At 31.4% G+C, this 10566-nt stretch overlaps 1 protein-coding gene across 1 annotated transcript in view; it reads left to right on the forward strand.

The window, feature by feature from the left end:
* Positions 1-337: 337 nt before the first annotated feature.
* LOC112463697 (PR domain zinc finger protein 14-like) overlaps positions 338-10566 on the forward strand; it is a 112748-nt gene continuing 102519 nt past the window's right edge. Inside the window, exons 1-2 of the mRNA XM_025030212.1 lie at positions 338-599; positions 6653-6794. Of these exons, the coding sequence (XP_024885980.1) occupies positions 381-599; positions 6653-6794 (361 nt within the window). The 5' untranslated portion in view covers positions 338-380. The remainder of the gene's footprint in view (positions 600-6652; positions 6795-10566) is intronic.

Below are 10566 nucleotides of genomic sequence, written 5' to 3' on the forward strand. Positions count from 1 at the left end.
CTTTAACATAATACGCGATAAATACGTAAATTAACGTGTAATTAACGAGTTATTGTCGCGGTAAGGCTTAGAAATTAAATAAGTCGTTTTTAAAGAATGTATTGTTTTATCCGACCTATGTTGAAATTTATCAACGATGAACCTTTTGTTTGACACGTGATACGCTATCTAAAAATCTAGTGTTCTACTGTACCGTGATAAATGTGTTTTGATTTTATCCCGCTAAAACGTTCTATCTTGGTATTACGGATGTACTTGAAATAATTATTCGCGAAGTGGAAGTATATATATATATATAAAAAAAAAAATATATATATATATATATATATACCGCTATAGTGTGGTAAATCTTTAAATTACTTTCCACGCGGGTCTCTGTTATGGAAACTTGTGTATTAATACCCAAAGAATTTTCCTTGGTCCTCACCAACGATCAGTCATCCTGCAAAAATCTCTTCAAGAATGATTCAAGTACGTTAAACGTAAGAATTTCGGTATGGTCGAATGTATTTATACCATCGGGGACCCTGATCTATCCGTTTCAAGGATCAATTAGGTTCGACAAGATCGACCTTTATTCCCTTCTTGATGACAATGATGTAAGTACGAGCATCGCATATTTCTTACAAATATTTTATATAATTTTATATAAAAGAACTTTATTTTTATTTAGTCTCCTAGAGTACGATTCAATATATCGTTTTATGGCATCAATAAAAAATATTGTATCTACATTTTTAGATAATAATCTTACAATTAGAATAGTATGCATAAAAAATATTTAAAAATTATTTATTCTGAAGATTAAATGTTATGCTCATATATTAATTTTAAATATAATCACCATCATTTTAAATATAAATTAAATTCTCTCTTTCTCTTTTTCTTTTTAAAAAGAAAATTGCTATATGATTTTCGAAAAAATTATAATTTCGCAAATATTACAATATTTTTTATTAGTGTTACCGATTTTAATCCTTGTACAGATATTGTATTTTATGGTCTTATCTTATGTATAGTCTTCTTAGCGTATATCTTATTTATTATAATATATTTTCTGTAAAAAAATACTTCTTTTAAAAAAATAAGCGGGAAATATATATTAGTTTTTAATATTGTCAAAGGAAAAGAGAAGAAGAGAAAAGAAAAGAGAATTTTTTCCCTCCCTTTTACCCAATTTATTGACTAAAATGTGATGAAAAAGAAGTTAATATATAGGTATGATAAAAATAAATAATTATGATAAAGACATTGAATAGTATGGAGGTTCGCACATTGGTTATATCATTTTAGGGTTATATCTTTCGCAAATTTAAATTCCTCGTAGATTTATAAGATGTATTCTGTATCAATAATATTAGATTATAAATTTAATATTCCTGTATGCATACAAATTTGATATGTTAATATTACATTTCCAATTTTGGCATAAAATTGCGTTTAAGATTGAATGACGATGAATTAGCACATAATTTAAAGGCGAAATACATAAAAATACATAAAAATTACAAAATAAATTTCTCACAAAAATTAGAGGAACACTTAATTTTTCTTAAAGAATAGGCAAAATTCAAGCAGCTGTAACTTCTTTAAAAATAAATTTAAGTTTAAAAAACGGATTTTAAAGCTTAAAATCTCCACCTTCGAAAAGTGACTATTATTTTTTAGTTTCTGTGAGTTTGGTAATTTTTACATAAAGAAAACTACAAGCTGGACAAAATGGAAAATTTTCTTCTCACTTTATGGGCCTGTCACGTGTACAAAAAAAATCTGCAAAAATTTTCGACTTTTTAACGTGAAAACTTAAAGTTTTCCCTACAAATTCCTTTTTTTTTAAATGTTTCTATGATTTTTTGTTGCTGAGTTATCGCAGATTGAATAAGAAATGAGCGACTTTGATTGCTCATAACTCCGTTAAAAATCATCGTACCGCAATTCAAAAAACAGATTCTTAAAGCTGAAACTTTGCTCTATCGAATGGTATAATTGCCAAATTTCTTTAAATAACATGTAGACATGATACAAATGGATGAAGATAATGTAAAAATTAGCAATTTTTCCCTTTTTCATTTTGACCCAGAAAACAATTGTGTAGAACAATACGAATTCTTTGTTTTTTGTACCCTACATTTAAAAAACATTACCGAATCGCTAGGAAACTTTTTTCATGGTGGCCACTATGGTTTTATGGGGCAAGACGTACAAAAAATTGTGAAATTGCTTATGGGGTATGTAAAATTGAATTTTTGGAAACTGTTAGGGGAACAAATAAATCTTACGCATTCTTTATACGTATTTTGAGTTGTAAAATCCGAAAATGCTTATAAAAATTACGTCTGCGGGGAAAACGTAGAAAATGGAAAAAAAGTGAAATCGCTTAACCTTGGAGTACCACACTAGGTATAGCGCACATTTGTTTGTTTTAAAAATAATGTTTTTACAATATAATGAAAGTTAGTGAATCGAAGTGATATGGTAAATAAACTTTTGTTTTCTCTCTACGATTCCCCATGCTGCGCAGCCTCATTTGTCGTTTAGTAGACGTATGGCTACACCCAATAAATAAAGGTGCTAAACACAGTGTAGAGTTCTAGGGTTAAACCTCCAGACGTAATTTTCTCACGTATTTTGAGACCTCCCAAATAGCTGGCTCAAGATTGTGTGACTCAAAATCGTAAGAAAACGAAAATTACGTCTAGAGGTTTAAACAATTTCACGTTTTTTCCCCGCTACAGACGTAATTTTTATAGCTTCAACTTCTTTCTCAAAATACATAAGAATACGTAAGATTTATTTGTTCCCTTAACAGCAAAACCTCAATTTTGCATACCCTTCTTAAGGGGGATGGTAACGTTTGAAATTTCAAAAAATTCAATTTTTGGTTTTTTACATATTCTAATAGTGTAATCTTTTAAGAATATTTCCCAGTTTGGTTTTTTGAGAATTAAATTGTGCTCAGGAAAGTTAAAAATGTAAATGCTGGCCGGCAAAGTGTCCAGGTGCAGGTTCGCCTTGTGCTACACTTTTCCCTCATGTCTGAAAAAGGCCAAAGCCGAAAAAATCTGATGTTCTGTGATTACTGCTGCAATGGAAGCTGACCTCGAGACGTCTTTTTATAGCGCGGATAACTTTTGAGCTTCGTACGTATCATTTTTCTAGCTAAAACTAGTATTCTACACTTTAACCGTTTTTCTCGAAATGGCATTTTTCGCTAGTTTTGCCACGATAACTCACGAACGTCTGCAGATATCGACTTGATTTTTTTTTTTAATGAAGAATAACGAATTTTCTCGTAAAACCTATTTTTGCGCACAAAGATTAATTTTTTGTAACTGTTTCAACAACAAATAACTTAAATCTTTAAAAATTTTTTCTTTTTTGGCTGCCATTGTTGTAATCTTGATGTACTTTTTTAGACTTTAGGTTCAGTCTATAGAGGGGGATCTTACCAACAAAATGGCACTAAAAAATTGAAAAATTCCAGTTCGTTTACCAGGAATCATGGCAAGAACAGAGCAGTGCGCAAATCGCGCGGTTGCCTTCAATCATCAAATTTATATTTTTGGGACTTTAACGTCTTGTTTAGTTCCTTAAGAAAGCACTAATAACATGCTTTAAAAGAAAATTATGTCCTATGTTTATTTATTTGTCCACAAACGACATTTGAATTTTACACAATTTACGGCCGTTTAAGGGTCCATATCCCTCAGTAGGTCCAAAAAAAGGTGATTTTTGTGAAATTTTTGTGGAGAAAGTAAACAAAATAAATCATTCAATATTTTTGGATTTTATTTATGATACTTTTAAGTAGTTATAAAAATTTTTTCAGCCCATTTGGCGGAGCGGGATATTGGGCAACGGCGACCTGTGCGCGGAATATGTTGCTCCATGGCGGAAGTCCTCCAGGTCGTAAAATGTTTCTGAAACATCGAATTAATCGATTTTCCTGTTCAGTACAAGTGTCCCTATAGAGTAGACTACAATCATATCAATATATGCAATATTTAATTTTTTTTAAGCAAAAAAGTATCGAAAATTTATAGTGAAAATTAATTTTTTTTTTGAACTGCCGCTATTTTATGAATTTTTATTCAAAATAATTTTTTTTAGTCTACTCTATAGGGACACTTATACTGAACAGGAAAATCGATTGATTCGATGTTTCAGACACATTTTACGACCTGGAGGACTCCCGCCATGGAGCAACATATTCCGCGCGTTGCCCAGTATCCCGCTTCGCCAAATTATTTAAATGGGCTAAAAAAATGTGTATAACTACTTAAAAGTATCATAAATATAATCCAAAAATATTGAATGATTTATTTTGTTCACTTTTTCCACAAAAAATTCACAAAAATCACCTATTTTTTAGACCTACTGAGGTATATGGACCCTTAAACCTTACCATTTCCCTTAAACAATTTCATAATTTTTTGTACGTTTTACCCCATAAAACCATAGTGGCCACCATGAACAAAATTTCATAGCTTTTCGGCAATTTTTTTTTTAAATACAGGGTACTTAAAAGTACAAAAAAATGTAAAAAAATAAATTTATGTTGTTGTTTTACACAACTGTTTTCTGAGTTAAAATAAAAAAAAGAAAAATCGCTAATTTTTACATTACTTTCATCCATTTGCATCATGTCGACATGTTATTTAAAAAAATTTTAAATTAGAAATTAAGCGTATGTTATACATAAGATTCGATAGTAACTAGTTGAAAGTTAAATAAAAAATTTAACTAGCTTAGTTAATTTAAAATAAGTTAAGGAGGGATTACCGTTTTGAGAGCCAAAAACGAGGCTTTTTTCTCGATTTTCTTTTTCAGAAACTATACAGCCAATTTATTCTAGGTTTTACACATATATTAACACACATTTTATGTATAATTCAGAATTTTTTAAAGTAGAAATAAGGAATGTTACGGAAGTTATACAATAATTTATAAATTATACAATAAGTTATACAAATATTTGCGCAAGATGTCCGAGCTCACAAGGTTCCCATAAAATCTGGACACTTAATAATATGGGACAGAAAATAAAACAGATTCTTAAGCTACACATGTTCGGTTATTGTTGGAACTAAAATTATTAAAATCATACTATTTCTTCAATTACTTTAAGGTATGTAAAATTTTTTTAATCTCCAAAGAATGGACAGTTTTACATTAAAAATAAAAAAAAATTAATGAATTTTTATTTCGTTACCTCCAATAATAGAGACTTCTTACAAATATGTCGCAAATATGTATAGTCACAGAGCAAAGCCGATCGGCTCATTAGTTTGTCTGAAATCGAGAACTAGTTTGAAATATGTCGTTTCGAGAAAAACGCTTTTAAAGTTTTAAATACAATTTAGTTATATGAATATTTCTAGTACTCACGTAAGTTTCAGTCTTATCGACGATTTCAGGTCCATATACATAGAAAGCCTTCTTTAACTTATGCAGTCTTAAACAAATGTAGCTAATAATCCTGCAGCATCGATATTTGCACCAATTTTCGGCGCTGGCGGGGCATAACTCGAGCTGCGAGCTGCAAGTCTTCGTCAGTTGAGCATAAATACTTAAGTGTAGCATTCATGGCATTTTTCATGCTTTCCACACTGTCCAAAATGTTTACTAACTGCTAGTCTATAATAACTTGTAAGCTTATTAATTAATCATTGTTAGCGCTCCTCTTAAATTTTTTTTTAATATTGAAAAATTTTTCAAAACCTTTGTCTAACGTTCGTAAGACCACTACAGTCGTATATGACGAAACTTTGAAAGGCCCATTTTGACCTGCGCGTTACTTCGAATAATAGGCTGGCTGTAACTTCCGTAATTTTCCGAATTTTTTATACAACTTTAGGAATTATAAATTCTTCAAAGTATGTATTTTTAAAAAATGCAAAAAAGAAAAAATAGATTTTTTGACCCTCGAGATTTCCCTTAATTTTTAATTTTAACTAGTTATTCTTAAAACACATAAACTTAAACTTATTAACTTTTTTCCTAAGTTAAAATTTTTTTTATCTCTAAACGCTATATCTTTGTATGTTATTTTGCACAACGGTCATCGGTATTTTATAATTATTTGTAGTTTGTTTTTATATGTAATTATCAAAAAATCGTGCAGGCATGACCAGTACAAAGTTTTTTTATCTATTATTAGTTTTTCACAACTGCAGTAGAAGAAAAAAATACATTTCTATATAAAAAACTGAATTTCTTTGTTATTTTAAATAAACATGATTTAAAAATAAAGTAATAAATTTATTTGATGATTTATATTATAATTGTTTTGTTATCTAAAGTAATCAAATTTTAAATAATTATGACATTCTAATTTAATCTAAATAATATTTATAAAATTAACTTTTAATTTAATTTAAATTAATTTAATCTTAACGCAATTTTTGATTGAGTCAGTTTTTTGTGTTTATGCAATGTAACTAAATTAATTTTGTAAACTAAATTAATTTTAATTAAGTTTAAAAAAAATTAACTTACCCAACTCTGGTTATACACATTTGGGTCACTATGTACTCATTGAAATAAATTGTTACGTATTACATATCAATGTGCATATCAACAATTGTTACATATCAATGTGTTATCGAAAAAGAATTCGACATCAACGCACGTATCGTCGATATGCTTTTAGATCAGACGCGAATACGGCTGCTATGATGAAGTCTTCTTCTCCAATTACAATCTTAACAAGCGTCAATGCAATTGGATAAGATTTCTTCGTATCGTCCACTCGTACAATGAACAAGTCAATCTGATTGGTACAAAAGTAAAGGGTAAGTCGAAAGCAACATACGTTTTTTAATAAAAACAAGATACATACGCTTGATAACAGCAAAGCAAAGAAATTTTAGATGTTAGTTTAAAATTAAAATTTATTAAACATATTTATATATTAAGAGACACGGTAGTGTCTCGCGCCAACTACGCGCGGAGCGAGACCGACCGTGATGTGTTTGATGATGATGTGATGTGACTTATTTACGCGACGCGACGAGTACTCGAGATGTTGAGATCTCAATAACGAGTGAACGGCTCAAGTTCTAAGTAGGCTTGATCGATAGCTTGGGGTCGATTTATATAATAAAAGTGTTTTTATTTTTCCCTTATGTGCCCTACGAGCGAAGATATTGCGACGCAAAGTACAAATGTGAAAATTTAAATTAAGATACGTCGTTAAGATACGTCGCCGTTTCTCAATCAGAGAAACGTAACTTTCACTACTTTCAACGGTAGATGGCTCTTGATTTCCGATAAGTCGCGCGCGCATTATCGATCTAGTAGGTAAATTAGGTCGATATAGACTTATCGGCCAGAAGATTATTTATTACGCGGCTGAATGAGTTTTTAATATATGTATGTACGTGTGCGCTCAGCGCGTTCAACGCACTCAGTAGTTATAACCTAGAAATGAATAGTGACAGTCGCTAAATAGTGATAGTAATCATCAACAATATACATTTGACCGCAGGAAGCTGACGCCGAGAAGATGTTGAAGAAGGAAGATATATCCAAAATTGCACACGTACGTACATATATATGCTGTCTTGTAAAAGTTAAAGAGAACGAGAAAGTGACCTGTAGCGCAATTTATATTGTAGGCAAGTTAATTATGCTAAAATATTAGTTAAATCAAGTCCATTATTATGATAGACGTTGATTTTATACCTTGATGGTGTCTGGAAATATTAATTATTCACGAAATTAGCAATAACAATTAACAAAATAAATTTTGGTAAATATGAAGTATAGGCACCCTATCCAATTTCTTTGAAATTTTCAAATTTTGCACCTATTTTGTGTAGTAAAAGAGATTCTGAGAATAAAAATCATCGCTCATGTTCCGTTTGTTTCTATAATTAACCCTTCGTGTGTAACATCGGGTCACTCGTGCGAAAGTGACTGTCCCCTGTAGCTCGAAGGGAGGGGGGGGGGCGGGACCAAACTATACTGAAAAAAATTGTATACTACTAAGCTACTAGCTCCCCAAGTGCCGACGGTCTAGTGCGTAAACAGCCGTTGTGAGTGCCAGACGAAATTTTGAAAGTGCACGAGTGACCCGACATTACACGTTACGTTGATTAAAAATAGCAGGTGAGTAAAATGTTTATTTTAATTTGGATGTTTTTTTTACTAAAAATTCATGTTCTTTTATTATTGGGAATTGATAGATTAATTTCAGTTATCGATAAATAATATGTTTTGACAATAATTTAGCACAATAATTTAGCCTTGATATAATTTTTTCATATTTTTGTACTTTTTTATAATTTTGTAATAAATAATTGTGATTGATTACATTTTCATGAATAAAATTGATTAAAAATGAATAAAATGTGTATTTTACTGTAATTTGTACCTATTTACGTACTTTCAAAAAACGTGATTTTGATGCTCAAAACTTAAGCATTCCATTAATTTATACATACTTCTAATATTTTTTTCTTTAAAGTACTATTCTTAAACTTTAATTTCTTTTTTTTTTTAATGTATTAATTTTTGCCAAAGTTACGATTTTTTGAAAAAAATGGTCCATTCTTCACGTTTTTATTTGTTTATATAAATATATTGTTTAAACAAATGAAAAAATCGGCAATATAGCGATTGATCCTTAAAGTAGGATAGTTAATAAGGTAACATAAATTTTTTCAGATTTTTTTAGAACACTTTAAAGTATTTTTTAGGCATCGGACACGAGTGACCCGACGTTACCCGTTACAGGTGCCGAAAAAGACGTTACACACGAAGGGTTAATACTTAAGGTTGTATGACCCGTAAGATCTCTGCCAAAAGTTTAAGAAACGTAACATAAAGCTAATTAACATATTTAAGAAGATATTCTTTACTGGAAACTAATATTTATATTAATATTTTATTAAAATAACGGTTGCCTGTGTTTTTAAGAGCTATAGAAACATTTTTATGCATATTTTCTCGTATGCAAACTTTCACTTTTAATGATTTTTAGAAAAACTGTACCTGACTTGCAACTGACACAAACGAAAATCTGAAAGTGTGAAAATCTTTAAAAAGTAACAAAACATAGTAATTACTGTTTAAAAATACTAATGAAATTATATAACGTTATTTATTTACGTCATTTATTAATAAATTAAATACAATAGCTCTCATAAAAAAGTATTTTGATCGCAACAACGTCGCATTTTCTGTAAGTTGGTAGCATTGATCTCACTCGACATCAACTGCGTGAACGCGAAGGAGCACGTGTAATATACAGACACAACGTTTGAGGTTAGTTTTCGCTTGCGCTACGAAAATGCCGAAAGTAAAACGTTACATGTGGAAAGGAAAAATTGTCACTGAAAAAGTGTACAATCAACGGTTAGCACAGACAAATACTGGGAAACGTAATTTGAAGACACGAGTTGAAACCACACCAGATGATTGTAACAATTCCATGGCACATGTAACGTTTTACTTTTGGCATTTTCGTAGCGCAAGCGAAAACTAACCTCAAACGATGCGTCTGTATATTACACGTGCTCAGAGCACACTTTCGATACACAGGAGGCTCTATTGGAAAAAGTAACAGACTTCTGTAGTATTTGTTATCCTTTACGGAGAGTGACGGAGAGAGAGGTTCTAATGTGACGTCATAGTGCGTTGTTGCCGGATCTCTGTACTTACGAGTTCAGCGAGACCAAGCGAGACTGTTCTCTGTTTGGTTTTTATTCAATATTTCAGAAAATATCCTCGAAGTCATAATTTTTTTGGTTCTAATTTGTTTGTAAGATGTTTATTAATATTTCTGCAAAGTTTTAAAAGTATGCCATATTTTCTTCGATATTAATTTCTCAAATGAAGTTGAAAAAACAGTGAAATTTGATGAATTCCCATAAAAGCCCATATTAAATTCAAATTGTTATAACTTTTGAACGAACCTCGCAAACTTGTTCAAACTTGGCACAATGCTTTATTATTATAATACTCATCACCTGACAAAGTTTGAAGAATTTGGTATTTTTTCTTCTAAGGGGTCATACAACCTTAAAACATCATAATGTCAATAAGTAAGGTGTTCGAATTAAGCGCGTTCTCGAAAAAATCGACTCGCCAGTAATATTGATAGCGACTCGGCAACCGCGGCGCCGGAAGCTAAGGGCGCGCTACCGATCGTCAAATGTTGTCACCGGTCCGCGCTTGCGACGCGACGAGCCGCGTTCTGCGTCATTTGCTCAAGGTCCGCGACACCGAAAGCACGTTTCGAGTTCGTTGTTCTTTTGCTTGTTTTGCTAGAATTGGTCGTAAAAGCATGATCCCGATAAAGTACGGTCGAGTGAGATCGTTCGGTTGTATCAATTAATAGTGCGAAGCGTGATTCTGAATATACTAACAGATATTCTGCTCGGAAAATGTCGAAAAAAGCTGCGCCATTGCACAATTACTTTCGAGGTACCGGCCTCGCGCCCACGTTACCACGAGTGGTATGATCCTCAAGATCACGACCGGATTGAATGCTGCGTGCGTGCGATTTCCGTGCTTATCAGAGAGAGAGAGAGAGAGAGAGAGAGAGAGAGAGAGAGAGAG

Source organism: Temnothorax curvispinosus, unplaced genomic scaffold (genome assembly GCF_003070985.1).
Source record: "Temnothorax curvispinosus isolate PA1 unplaced genomic scaffold, ASM307098v1 QBEX01013561.1, whole genome shotgun sequence".
NCBI classification, from domain to species: Eukaryota; Metazoa; Arthropoda; class Insecta; order Hymenoptera; family Formicidae; genus Temnothorax; species Temnothorax curvispinosus.